This window comes from Zalophus californianus, chromosome 1 (genome assembly GCF_009762305.2).
Source record: "Zalophus californianus isolate mZalCal1 chromosome 1, mZalCal1.pri.v2, whole genome shotgun sequence".
NCBI lineage: Eukaryota > Metazoa > Chordata > Mammalia > Carnivora > Otariidae > Zalophus > Zalophus californianus.
The window spans coordinates 211,467,680-211,482,097 of NC_045595.1; the positions used below are offsets into that span (position 1 = coordinate 211,467,680).

General features: G+C 42.5%; 1 protein-coding gene across 1 annotated transcript in view; it reads left to right on the top strand.

Moving 5' to 3' along the window:
* BACE2 (beta-secretase 2) overlaps positions 1 to 14,418 on the top strand; it is a 91,624-nt gene that overhangs the window by 62,511 nt on the left and 14,695 nt on the right. Inside the window, exon 8 of the mRNA XM_027582606.2 lies at positions 203 to 371. Coding sequence (XP_027438407.1) covers positions 203 to 371 — 169 coding nt within the window. The remainder of the gene's footprint in view (positions 1 to 202; positions 372 to 14,418) is intronic.

The window sequence follows — 14,418 nt, forward strand, 5'->3', positions numbered from 1 at the left end:
TTTCAGTAATGTTTATCACTGTTATCATGCTTATGATGTCATCCTTGGGTGGCAGGGACCCGGGAGGGTGATGTCATCTCCCCCTCCCCCTGCATCGCCCCACGGGACCTGGGAGGGTTGGAACGCGCTGTGGCCTCAAGAGCTTTGTGATATTGCCGGATTCATGCTTTCCCCTGTCTGTGTGCTCTGTCCTCATAAATAGCTCTACATCCAGCCCATGATGGGGGCGGGCCTGAATTATGAATGTTACCGATTCGGCATTTCACCTTCCACGAATGCGCTGGTGATCGGTGCTACCGTAATGGAAGGCTTCTACGTGATCTTCGACAGAGCTCGGAAGAGGGTGGGCTTTGCAGCCAGCCCCTGTGCAGGTAAGTGATGCTCGCACTGGACGGGGAGCCCCAGCTGGAGTACTCGACGTCCGTTCACTGACTTGGGAGCAACTCTTGATGACGGGTCAGTTGCCTTTGGATTGTTCCCACAGGCCCGTTATCTGTGGTCGGTCATATCAGTAGGACGCAGGGCAGGATGCAGAGAGGAGCAAATGAGTCCCTCGTGTAAAACGTTTAGTCCCATGCTTGACACGTGGCAAATGCGTGATCGATGTTAGTATGGTGGTTATTTCTCACGTTCAAGTTAAAATGGTATCTCACACCACAGAGTAAAGATAGGGGTCCTTGGGGAAGAATTACAGTTTTTTGACAGGAAAATTAAAATAAAGATTCATGGGTAAGCTGTGTATTTTTTTTTCCATCAAAGCAGTCTGCATTGTGCAATAAGAAGTAAATGCCTATCATTGCTCTTTCTTGAAATCCTAAAATGATGAGATCAAGGAGTGTGTTTTCCTTCTAGAACCCCTTTGAAGAGCTGGTTTGGGGGTGAGTTAGCAGCATTGCTCTGTGAAGCTGAGCTTGAAGGTTGGGCCAGTGTTCAGGGAAACCACAGGAGAGAGGGCAGGAAAGGTGATGGGTGGGTAAACCCCCAAACTCGAAAATGTCTGTAGACGAACAGTTTGCTAGGATGGAGTGTCCACACAGCGCAAGGTTTACTGGGAGGGTCGGGTACCTCCGGCAGAAAAGGCCAGTCCTAGACGTGGGTATGAACTGGGATCGCTGGGGACGCGTGGAGAGCACGTGAGCAGGCGGTGGGATTTCAGGGGACTGACAGATCCTGGCATGTGGGATTCAGAGTTGGCGGGTAACATGCCAATGGAGAGAAAAATTAAGCACATGTGAGGCAGCAAGGAGGTGGGACAGGAGAAGACGACAGGCTGTGGGTTGAGACATGGGTCCCCACGCAATGCGGGGAGGGAGGTGCGAATTTGAGGAAACACTCAGGATAGTGACCCACAGGCAGGAATGCTGGCTGATCTGGTCGCCCCGACCCTGACCGGACCTTCACTGGGATCTAAAACCTACGGAGAAGTCTGGGGGAGAGCCATGGAGATGGGGGGGGGGGGTGGTTGTGCAGGCAAAATGTCAGATGATCTCAGTTGATTTATTCCAGAGGGAGACATTTCAGGTCTTATTTACTATGCGGCTTGCGGTGGTAAAATGCGAATCCTGGTAAATAAAGCAGGTCAGTCATGCTTCCTATCCTTGTTTGGACACACGGGCGTTCCAGAGGGGCAAATAACACTTTGGAGAGTGGGAGGAGACGCATATTAGAGGGAAAACTTACATGTGGAATATTAGTCCAACTCACGTGCTGCGTAAATAAAAGCACCCAACACCGTGTACATACTTGATAGTTGCAAATCCCTTCTTAAGTGTTAACGCCGAGCTCTCTCGCTCTGCATTGGTGAACAGGCTTGGAATCCTTGGGGCTTGTCATTTTGTCATCTTTGTCGGGAGTGAATGTTTACCTCTCAGAGTGCATTAACTGTTTTTAGCCTGGGAGGTATCCCTGGAGAGACCTTCCTCTGTCTCCCAGCTGTGAGTATTTCACGTCTTGTAACCCAGAGAACTAAGCACTAAAGCAATTTTCCCCACAATTTCTGTTCTCTTGTTAAATACCATGAAAATAGAGGCTACTATGGCAACAGCCCTTATATCGTCCACTTAATACCGCAGAGCGCGTAATCACAGCGTCTCCTAAGTGAATTGCTGTTGGAAATAGTTTAATATTAAGTGTCTGCCAGCAAAGCAACATTCATCCCTGCCTTTCAGTGTGAATTCTTTGTTAGGTGTGCTTATAGAGGTTTTTTTGTTACTATTTAAAAAAAAAAAAAAAAAGGCGTATTTAAGGTTTTGGTACTTAAACATTTGATTTTACCAGCAGTGGGAATAGACAAGAATATGTCTCCTCTTCTGTGCAAACTGTTTAGCCATTAAAGTAATTACTTCCCTCCAAACTGCAAATTAGGAGCCAGACAGTGGTCTATAGCACTGTAATAAATGGAAGAGGTACACTGCCTTTTTTTTCTCTTTTAAAAGTGTTTATTTTTAATTTATCACATGCTTTAAAATAACAAAATGATTTAAGGCCTAGGAAGTCATGTGCTTTGGGCACACTTATGGAACACACAGATTTAACAAATGCTAACATTTTGTCGTATTTTCTTCAAAAATTTGTTACAGAAACAGAAAATAAATATAGCTTAAAGCCCCACCACACTGCCTTGCCCAGAATGACCCTTTATCCTGAAACTGGGGTCGGTTCTTCTCATAATTACTACACACTTAAGATTTGGCTACATACTTATAAGTGCCTTGGATTACTTGTCTTTTGCTTGGTGACAGTTTAGCCCCGCCCCATGTTTAGCAGCACTGTCTGACCTTGTGCAGGTGCTGAGGGTCAGGAATCGAGGAGCAGCTTAGCTGGGTGGTTCTGGGCTAGGGTCTCCCAGTGGGGTGGAGGGTCCTACTGGAAGCTCACTCAATGTGGTACATGAGAGGAGCCCTCCTTTCTAAACCATTGGGACCTCCCGCCAGGCTTCGCTGAACATCCTTAAGATGAGCACCTGGTCACCCCGGAGCAAGTGATTCCAGAGAGTAAGAGTGCCACAGAGCACCCAGGCCACAGTCTTTTTTGCACCCAATTTTGAAAGTGACATGCTATCACTTCTGCCCTGTTCCATTGGTTGCTCAGAACAACCCTGTCCCAGTGTGGGTAGGGATTACCCAAAAGGAAATACCAGCGAGCAGGGATCATTGGAGTCCCCTTAGAACCTGTCTCCTGTCTACCTATAAATAAGTAGAAATACCATGTAACAAAACGTTGGTTGCTTGGTTGGTTGTGGGGTTTTGGTATTTTTACATGTATGTGAATGCTCTACAGTACTGTGCATATCCTTTTCCAGCCTGCTTGATTGCTCAGCATTCCACATTTACTGGATCTTTCCTGTTGATAGGAGTACTAGGTCACTCATTTTGACCGCTGTGTAGTATTCTGTTGTATGAATATACCCAGATTATTTACCCAGTTCTGCCTTGATTACCATTTGGATTGTTTCTAATATTTGCAATCATAAACAGCACTGCAGTGAACATCTTTCTGCATGCTGTTGAGATCTTCCGAAAATGGAATTTCTAGGTGGTTTGGTATGCTAGTCCTCAGCGTTACTGGCTACTGTCAGATTTGTCTTGGACCATCAGAATTACATAAGATTGTTAACTTGTGGGGCGCCTGGGTGGCTCAGTCATTAAGCGTCTGCCTTCGGCTCGGGTCATGGTCCCAGGCTCCTGGGATCAAGCCCCGCGTCGGGCTCCCTGCTCCGCGGGAAGCCTGCTTCTCCCTCTCCCACTCCCCCTGCTTGTGTTCCTGCTCTTGCTCTCTCTCTCTCTCTCTCTCTGTCAAATAAATAAAATCTTAAAAAAAAAAAAATGTTAACTGTTTTCTTTGTTTTTGTTTTTTGCCAATCTGTATGACATAGTGTCACAGTTTGATTACTTCTGAGATGATGCAACGTTTTTTAAAAAGATTTATTTATTGCGGAGGGAGAGGGAGAGAGAATCTCAAGCAGACTCCCCACTGAGCTTGGAGTCCATCTCTTGGCTCGATCCCAGGACCCTGAGATCATGAGCTGAGCCAAAACCAAGAGTCGGACACTCAACCCACTGAGCCATCCAGGTGCCCCGAGATGATACAACTTTTGATATGGGGTGTCTGAGCTTTCCTTCTGATGGTGAATTTTTCTACCAATAGCTTATGTACATTTTTCTACCTATCTTTTTTATTGATGTCTATACATTCTTTTTTTTTTTTTAAACGTTTTATTTATTTATTCATGAGAGAAAGAGAGAGAGAGGCAGAGGGAGAAGCAGGCTCCCAAGGAGCAGGGAGCCTGATGCGGGACTCGATCCCAGGACCCCGGGATCACTACCTGAGCCGAAGGCAGACGCTTAACCATCTGAGCCACCCAGGCGCCCGATGTCTATACATTCTTAATATTTGATCCATTAATTTGGGGGCTTATGCATCGTGAATAATACCTGCTAATCTCTCGGGATTTCTTCTACTTGTTTTTATTATCTTTCATTTACGTTTTTTTAAATTTAGTGAGATAAAATGTACCAATGTCTTTCTGTGGCTTTTACTCTTATTTAAGAAATTTTTCTTCAATCTAAGGAAATAGAGATTTTTTTCTAAAGATACCGTGTACTTCCCCCCCCATTTTCTCATATAATGTGAAGTAGGAATCTAATTTTCTTTTTTTTAATTTTTATTGTTATGTTAATCACCATACATTACATCATTAGTTTTGGATGTAGTGTTCCATGATTCATTGTTTGTGCATAACACCCAGTGCTCCATGCAGAACGTGCCCTCTTTAATACCCATCACCAGGCTAACCCATCCCCCCACCCCCCTCCCCTCTAGAACCCTCAGTCTGTTTTTCAGAGTCCATCATCTCTCATGGTTCGTCTCCCCCTCCGACTTACTCCCCTTCATTCTTCCCCTCCTGCTATCTTCTTCTTTTTTTTCTTTAACATATAATGTATTATTTGTTTCAGAGGTACAGGTCTGTGACTCAACAGTCTTGCACACTTCACAGCACTCACCGTAGCACATACCCTCCCCAATGTCTATCACCCGCCACCCCATCCCTCCCACCGCCCCACCACTCCAGTAACACACAGTTTGTTTCCTGAGATTAAGAATTCCTCCTATCAGTGAGGTCATATGATACATGTCTTTCTCTGATTGACTTATTTCGCTCAGCATAACACCCTCCAGTTCCATCCACGTCGTTGCAAATGGCAAGATCTCATTCCTTTTGATGGCTGCATAATATTCCATTGTGTATATATACCACATCTTCTTTATCCATTCATCTGTCGATGGACATCTAGGCTCTTTCCACAGTTTGGCTAGTGTGGACATTGCTGCTATAAACATTGGGGTGCACGTACCCCTTCGGATCCCTACATTTGTATCTTTGGGGTAAATACCCAGTAGTGCAATTGCTGGATCGTATGGTAGCTCTATCTTCAACTTTTTGAGGAACCTCCATACTGTTTTCCAGAGGGTTTGCACCAGCTTGCATTCCCACCAACAGTGTAGGAGGGTTCCCCTTTCTCCGCATCCCCGCCAACATCTGTCGTTTCCTGACTTGTTCATTTTAGCCATTCTGACTGGTGTGAGGTGGTATCTCATTGAGGTTTTGATTTGGATTTCCCTGGTGTCGAGCGATGTGGAGCACTTTTTCATGTGTCTGTTGGCCATTTGGATGTCTTCTTTGGAAAAATGTCTGCTCATGTCTTCTGCCCATTTCTTGATTGGATTCTTTGTTCTTTGGGTGTTGAGTTTGATAAGTTCTTTATAGATTTTCGATACTAGCCCTTTATCTGATATGTCATTTGCAAATATTTTCTCCCATTCTGTCGGTTGTCTTTTGGTTTTGTGGACTATTTCTTTTGCTGTGCAAAAGCTTTTCATCTTGATGAGGTCCCAATAGTTCATTTCTGCCCTGGCTTCCCTTGCCTTTGGTGATGTTTCTAGGAAGAAGTTGCTGCAGCTGAGGTCGAAGAGGTTGCTGCCTGTGTTCTCCTTTAGGATGTTGATGGACTCCTATCTCACGTTTAGGTCTTTCAACCATTTGGAGTCTTATTTTTGTGTGTGGTGTAAGGAAATGGTCCAGTTTCATTCTTCTGCATGTGGCTGTCCAATTTTCCCAACACCATTTGTTGAAGAGACTGTCTTTTTTCCTTTGGACATTCTTCCCTGCTTTGTCAAAGATGAGTTGACCGTAGAGTTGAGGGTCCATTTCTGGGCTCTCGATTCTGTTCCATTGATCTATGCGTCTGTTTTTGTGCCAGTACCATGCTGTCTTGATGATGACAGCTTTGTAATAGAGCTGGAAGTCCGGAATTGTGATGCCGCCAGCTTTGCTTTTCTTTTTCAGCATTCCTCTGGCTATTCGGGGTCTTTTCTGGTTCCATACAAATTTTAGGATTATTTGTTCCATTTCTTGGAAAAAAGTGGATGGTATTTTGATGGGGATTGCATTGAATGTGTAGATTGCTCTAGGTGGAATCTAATTTTTATAAGGACATTCAGTTTTCTCAGCATTGTTTATTGAGTATATTATCCCCTCTGTGATATACAGAAAAGACTAAAAATAATGCAGTGATGTCCTACATACCCACCATCTAGGTTTTTTTTTTTAAGATTTTATTTATTTATTTGACAGAGAGCGAGCATAAGCAGAGGGAGAGGGAGAAGCAGGCTCTCCACTCGTTGCGGGACTCGATGCCAGGACCCTGAGATCATGACCTGAGCTGAAGGCAGATGCTTTACCAACTGAGCCACGCAGGCGCCCCCCACCATCTAGATTTGATAATTTTTACATTTTGCCATCTATCAGTTTATGTGTATATGTAGTTTTTGTTTGAACCGTTTACAAATAGGTTGCAGGTATCATGACATTTTGCCCCTAAATATTTCACTCCATAATATTTCATCCATAAATATCTCTTAAAAAGGACAGGCTCATACATAAATGTAATACCACTATGACACCTAACAATTTAACAATACTTACATTGTATTATGTAATATCTAGGCTGTATTCAGATTTCCTCAGTTACCTCAAAAATGGTTTCCTTAGCTATGGGTTGGTTTTTTTTTTTTTTCTTTTGAAGGCCAATTTTTTGGTAGAATATATCCTATTCAGATTTGTCTGGATTTTTCCTAATAGTATTGTTTAACATGTTCATTTAACCTTACATTTATTTCTGTAAACTTGAACTTAGGTCTCGAGGCTTGGTTAGATTCAGGTTAAATTAATTTTGCAAGATACCTACTAAATTTTAATAACCTCTTTGTCACATACCAAGACCCAGTATGGATCTGGATCTGTTATTTCTGAGCATTCTCTTTTATCCCATTGGTGTGGTTGCGGTCCCTGTGCTGTAACATACGGTTTACTTTCTGTAGTTACAATAAGACTTAATATCTAGCAAGGGCTCAGCTCTTCTCCTTATTCTTCTTTAAATGCTCTTGGCTACTTTTGTCCTTTTATTCAACTTGTCAAGATCTCAGAACTCTATTGGGATTTTGATTGGAATTGCATTGGATTTACAGATTAAATTGAGAAGAAACCAAGTCTTTATTATATAAGTCTTCTCACCGTGAATGTACTAATTCTCATTTGTTTAGGTCTTCTTTTATGTCCTACAGCAGCTTTGTAGTTTTCTCCAAGAGGGTCTTACACATATGCTTCTTGCTAGATACCTGTTAGCTCTTACTGTTACTATAAGTGAGATTGTTTTAAATTGCATTTTGATTGTTTGGTCTATAGGCATGCAGGGGCTTTTTGTATATTAATCTTATATCCAGCCACCCACCTTGCTGAATTCTTTTAAAAAATAGTTGTTAGAATTGCTTGGGTTTTCTATGAAAGCATTCATATAGTCTGATGCATGCAGCAGGTTTGTGGAATTGCCTTTGGATTCTCAGTTTGCTGAAATTGTTTGGTCTGAATGGAAAAACAGTTTGACATTTTCTACTAATGTTAAACATATTCCTACTCTATGACTCAGCAGCTTCACTCCTAGGTATATGCAGCAGGGAGATGAATGTGTGTGTCCACCCAAAGACTTGACCAGAAGCGGCTTTATTCATAAAATGAACTAAAGTACTACATCACTCAGTAAGTACATTATTACATAAAACCACCATTTTCGTCAAACTAAAAACAGCCCAAAATGTAATGAAGGAGAATGGGTAAACAAATTATGACACAGCAATTTTCCTTTTGCTGAAAAGTGTACTTTAGGATCTCTTTTAAATTTCATTTTGCCCCAATTTTTGAATCATAGTTTAACCGCGTATGGAGTTCTAGGTTGACCATTTTCCCTTAGTGTTTTGAAGGTGATATTTTCAGTGTTTCTGGCCAACATTATTGCTGGCAAAAAAAAAAAAAAACCCGGTCAGTTTCAGTTGTTGTACCTTCGAGGGTAATCTGTTTGTTTTCTCTGGTTGCTGTTCAGACTTAGGCTACATTTTTCATCTTCTGGAGTTTCACCATGATGTATCTGGATATCAGTTGTTTTTCCTCTTGCTCCAAGACTCATTGTGCTCTCTGAATCTGACAATTCATGTTTTTTATCATCAATCCTAGAGAATTCTAAGCTGTTACTTCCTCCACTCTTGCCTCACACCCATTTTTACTAGTTTCTTCTGGATCTCCTGAGATAAATTTTGAGATTTCTCATTATTTCCTCCACGTCCCTTGACCTTTCATTCATATTTTCCTTTCTTTATCTTTGCTGCATTCTGTGTAGTTTCTGCAGACACATCTTCTGTTGCCCTAGTTCTCTCCAGCTGTGTTCAGTCTACCATTTAACCTATTCAGTGAGGTTTTCTTTTTATAAAGATTTTATTTATTCATTTGAGGGAGTGAGAGAGAGAGAGCTCACAAGCATGCATGAGCAGGAAGGAGCAAAGGGGGAGGGAGAAGGAGAGAGAATCTCAGGCAGACTTGATGCTGAGTGCAGAGCCGTATGTGGGCCTCCATCCCACAACCACAGAATCACAACCTGAGCTGAAACCAAGAGTTTAACGCTCAACCGACTGCCCCACCCAGGCACCCCAGCCTATTCAGTGAGTTTTTAATGACATTGCTTGTGATTTTCATTTCTCGAAATTCCACTTTGTACCCTTTCAAATATACTAGTTTACTTTCCTGTAGTGTCCTGTAATAATTTTGTCATGGCTTGTATTTACTTTGTCTCCATTATTTTCTTTGATTTTTGAAAATGGCCAGATAATGTTCCAGTGATACAGTGCAGTATATAGTGCCTCACGCCCTCAGAGGCAATCATGAGTACATAATCCTCTGTTATGTGGATGTTCCGTAATTTATTTAACAATTCCTTACTGATATATTTAAGTTGTTTCCAGTCTCTTGTTACTATAAACAGTGTTGGAATGATACCATTTGTCTGTGTTCATTCACACATATGAAAGTATACCTACCTCAAGGATAGATGACTGGAAGTAGAATTGCCAGGTTAAAGGGTACAAGCATTTGTGATTTTTTTTTTTTTAAGATTTTATTTATTTATTTGAGAGAGAGAGGGAGAGAGCATGAGCCAGGGGGAGCGGAGAAGCAGACTCCTCACTGCGCAGGGATCCCGATGCGGAGCTCGATCCAAGAACCCTGTGATTATGACCTGAGCTGAAGGCAGCTGCTTAAGGACTGAGCCACCCACGCGCCCCAAGCATTTGTAATCTTGATGGTTATTGTCACATTGCCTTCCAAGGAGGTTGTACTTTTTTATACCTGATTGTACCAGTTCTCTAGCAACGTATACAATGGCCTGACTCCCCAGTCAGCGTCACCAACAAGGTGTTGTCACACTTTTGGGAATTTTGCCGGTCTGATAGGTGGGAATGATGATCTCAGCGTAGTTTTATTTAATTACTTTATATGCGTGAGATTGAGTTTATTTTCATGTGTCTAAGGGCATTTGTTTTTCCTTTTCTGTGAACTGTTTGCTCATATCTTTTCCCTATTATTTTCTATTGGGTTTTTAGTTTTTTATATTGATTTGTAGAAACTCTGTGTAATGGAGTAATTAACCATTTGATGAAAAAAACTATAATCCATATTTCAGTTCTACATTATTTACAGATTTACTTTGCTGCTGATGAATTTTATTATAAAAATGCTTTTATGTGTTTAAATATATCAGTCTTTTGTTTTAAGGCTATTAGGTTTGAAGTCACATTTTAAATGACTTTCTTGGGGCACCTGGGTGGCTCAGTTGGTGAAGCATCTGCCTTTGGCTCAAATCGTGATCCCAGGGTCCTGGGATCGAGGCCCCACGTCTGGCTCCCTGCTCAGCGAGGAGCCTGCTTCTCCCTCTCCCTCTGCCTGCCGCTCTGCCTACTTGTGCTCTCTCTCTCTGTCAAATAAATAAAATCTTTTTTAAAAAAATAGATGTCCTTCTTTATTGAAATTATTTTGTGATCTGTGCAAGTACTTTTAGGTTTGATATACCTTGACGTAGTTTGTATGGATAACCTTTTTTTCCCCCAAGATGACTACCCCATTGTTCCTATAACATTTTTCAAATAATCCACATTTTCTTCACTGATTAGAAATTCCACAATTATCATATGCCAAATTCCAGTAAATATTTGGAAGCTATGTGTTTATCTCTGGACTTTCCATTCTGTTCGATTGCTATATCTTACAGCCTTAGTTTCCGTTCATTATTCTTCTTTATTCAAACCTTCCCTGCTGTTCTTAATTTTACTTTCCGTTGTGAACTTTTAAGTCAGTCTGTTAAAAATATCTTGTTAGTATTTTTGTGAGGTTTTAATCACTGTAAACACAGCTATTGTATAATCTCAAGCATTTTGTTCTGTTTTCCTATCATTTATGGAGAGCTGATCTCTTTGTGTTTGGGTCTGCCGACTGTTCTCTCATGGTGGATTTTCTTCTCATTTGGTTTGCAACTTTTTGTTGTGAGCTTATCTTTAGTGGGAATTTTTTTTTTCCCTTTGGAGAGAGTTCAGTGTACCTTGGGTTGTAAAAATGTTGCTATAAAGCAACTTTGCATTTGTTTCTGCTGAGTGTGAGGCGATGAGAACTTTTAGGATTTCTGCACCAAGCTGTGTAAATTTAGATGCCTGCCATGCTTGGGGTGGTGGTTGGGAGACTCTCTTTCTCTCGGGAAGATTCTTTCTTGCCCTCCCTGTGCTATGCTCCTCGGACCCCAGGCAGAGACAGGCTTCCGGGTTGGCAGAGTTTTCCTGGAGTCCTCCACCAGTGGACCAGGCTCTATTCACCCATCTCTGTGGTGCTGGGGTCAAGTCTCCTGCCCACCCCCCCTCCACCCCCTTCCCCCTGTCCCTGGGCATTGGATCCCCAGTTCTAGGGCCTATTTCTAGGCTCATCTACATATTTAAAAATATGAGTTTATCATCTTTTCTATGTGTTATAGTAGGAGGAAGTTCTACCTTGGTGCCAACTAGCACTTGGCGGAGCCCAAATCTTTGGGAGCTTCCCTTTTCTCTTCATATCTTTTATTTGCTTTCCATAATAATTGGTGTTTGTCAGACAACACTTAGCTAGAGGATTAGGCTTTTCTATAGGGGTTGGGGCAGGGTGGGAAGGAGGGCAGGGAGTGGGAGCTCTTTGAAGACTTTTCCTAGGGAGCTTTCTAAAATACATCATGTCCCACACTGTCCCCTCCTTTTTCAGCCAGGGTGTATCAGAATGGTGGTGGGCGGGAGGGTGATGGTTATTTTGGAAAAAGATGCACAGATGCTTCTCTCATGCTGCCCTGCCTCTCCTCGCCTCACCCCCCAACCCCTACAAAGAGTCACTATTCTAGTCTCAGATCAGAGCCACGTAAATAAGGTTGGTGGCTCCCGTGTGCCATGGGGCTGGCTGACCTGGAGCTTCAGCGGATAGTGTCTCGCATGCCAAGAGCAGATGTTAGAGGCTGGAGCCTGTTCAGCTGCCTCTGTGTTGCCCGGGCCAAGTGTCCTGGAGCTAGGAAGATAATAGAGTGTTAAGAGTGACATCTCTCTCTTAATGTATCCAAAGCTTCTGAAATACCACCCATCTCTTTTTATAGAATAAGACATTTAGCACCCAAGAGCTGTATAGATTTCAGCTTTTACAACTTGAGACTCCTCGTGGATTGTGGCAGTCATTTCACTGTGAATTTTCCTTGCTGCAGGTTGAAAGTGGATCATCTGGTACATATTCATATTTAAAAATAGGAAAGTTAGCTGTTAAGAGCAGAGTTGCAGAGATAGGCCTCTGCCATCTACTTAGAATCCAATTGAAAGATGCCAAGCCAGGGCCCCCAAAGACATGGATCAGGTAGCCCTCATTCCTCATTTGATAGAAAAGAACACTGAGGACTAGGGGTACGAAGTGGTTTTCATGTGGCTGCAGAGCAAAATGGCCCCGGGTGCAGGACATCAGTCCTGTAGACTCCAGAACACTCTTATCAAGTGAACCATAGAACCACCTCTACTCAGACGGCATCTTACTACCAAAGAGTTCGTCCGGGGAGACAGTTCACTTTATTTTGCATACCATGGCAGAAAAGACCCAACCGTGATAATTTTTATAGTTGGCAAATTAATATGTCTTCCTTGGGTGCTCATTATCAACTGGGGCCGGATCTTCTAGGAGATAAGACAGAGAAAACATAATTGAAATTGTAACCCAAGACATTGATGAAAGATTTAAAATAACAATATATTAACAAGAGATCCTTAGGAAGCACCGACCTTACCCTAAGCACTGTGCTAAAGTACCTTCGGTTAGCTTGGTGAGCCATTCAACAAGACTGACTTGGAGCTGCCGTTACCTTCCCCAGTTTACAGATACAGAAACTGAGGGGCAAAGAAGTTAAGTAAATTGGTCACGATGACAGAGCTCATAAGTGGGAACTAGGACTTGAACCCCAGCAGTCGGACCCCAGGGTCCAGGCTCTTCACCAGTGCAGAGGATGGCCTCATAAATAATTAATAGTATAAATAAAACAGTATAAAAAATTAAAATCGGGGCACCTGGGTGGCTCAGTCGTTAAGTGTCTGCCTTCGGCTCAGGTCATGATCCCAGGTTCTGGGATCGAGTCCCACATCGGGCTCCCTGCTTGGCAGGAAGCCTGCTTCTCCCTCTCCCACTCCCCCTGCTTGTGTTCCTGCTCTCGCTATCTCTCTGTCAAATAAATAAATAAAATCTTTTAAAAAAAAATTAAAATCTAGGGCGCCTGGGTGGCTCAGTTGGTTAAGCGACTGCTTTCGGCTCAGGTCATGACCCGGAGTCCCGGGATCGAGTCCCACATCGGGCTCCCTGCTGAGCAGGGAGTCTGCTTCTCCCTCTGACCCTCTTCCCTCTCGTGCTCTCTATCTCCCATTCTCTCTCTCTCAAATAAATAAATAAAATCTTAAAAAAAAATTAAAATCTATTCCATGATCATAGAATTAGTAGCATATGTAAATAAGTGTACAAATCATCCACGGAATGGCATTCCTAGAAAATAGCTTCCAGTAATAATTTTAAATCACCTTCCCTTTAATTTTTTCTTTCTTTCTTTTTAATTTTTAAGAATTTTTTTAAATTAAAATATGTATATTTGTTTCAGGGGTACAGGTCTGTGATTCATCAGTCTTACACAATTCACAGCGCTCACCGTAGCACATACCCTCCCCAGTGCCCATCACCCAGCCACCCCAGCCCGCCCACCCCCCTCCCCTCCAGCAACCTTCAGTTTGTTTCCTGAGATTAAAGAGTCTCTTATGGTTTGTGTCCCTCTCTGATTTCGTTTTGTTTCATTTTTCCCTTCCTTCCCCTATGATCCTGTCTTGTTTTATCAAATTCCTCGTATCAGTGAGATCATATATTTGTCTTTCTCAGACTGACTTACTTAGCATAATACCCTCTAGTTCCATCCACATCGTTGCAAATGGCAAGATTTCATATTTTTATGGCTGCATAATATTCCATTCTATATCTATCTATATATATATATATATGTATATATATATATATATATATATATACACACACACACACACCACATCTTCTTTATCCATTCATCTGTTGATGGACATTTGGGCTCTTTCCATACGTTGGCTATTGTGGACATTGCTACCATAAACATTCGGGTGCAGGTGCCCCTTCGGATCGCTCCATTTGTATCTTTGGGGTAAATACCCAGTAGTGCAATTTGCTGGATCGTATGGTAGCTCTCTTTTCGACTGTTTGAGGAACCTCCATACAGTTTTCCAGAGTGGTTGCACCAGCTTGCATTCCCACCAACAGTGTAGGAGGGTTCCCCTTTCTCCACATCCCCGCCAACATCTGTCGTTTCCTGACTTGTTCATTTTAGCCATTCTGACGGGTGTGAGGTGGTATATCTCATTGAGGTTTTGATTTGGATTTCCCTGATGCCGAGCGATGTTGAGCACTTTTTCATGTGTCTGTTGGCCATTTGG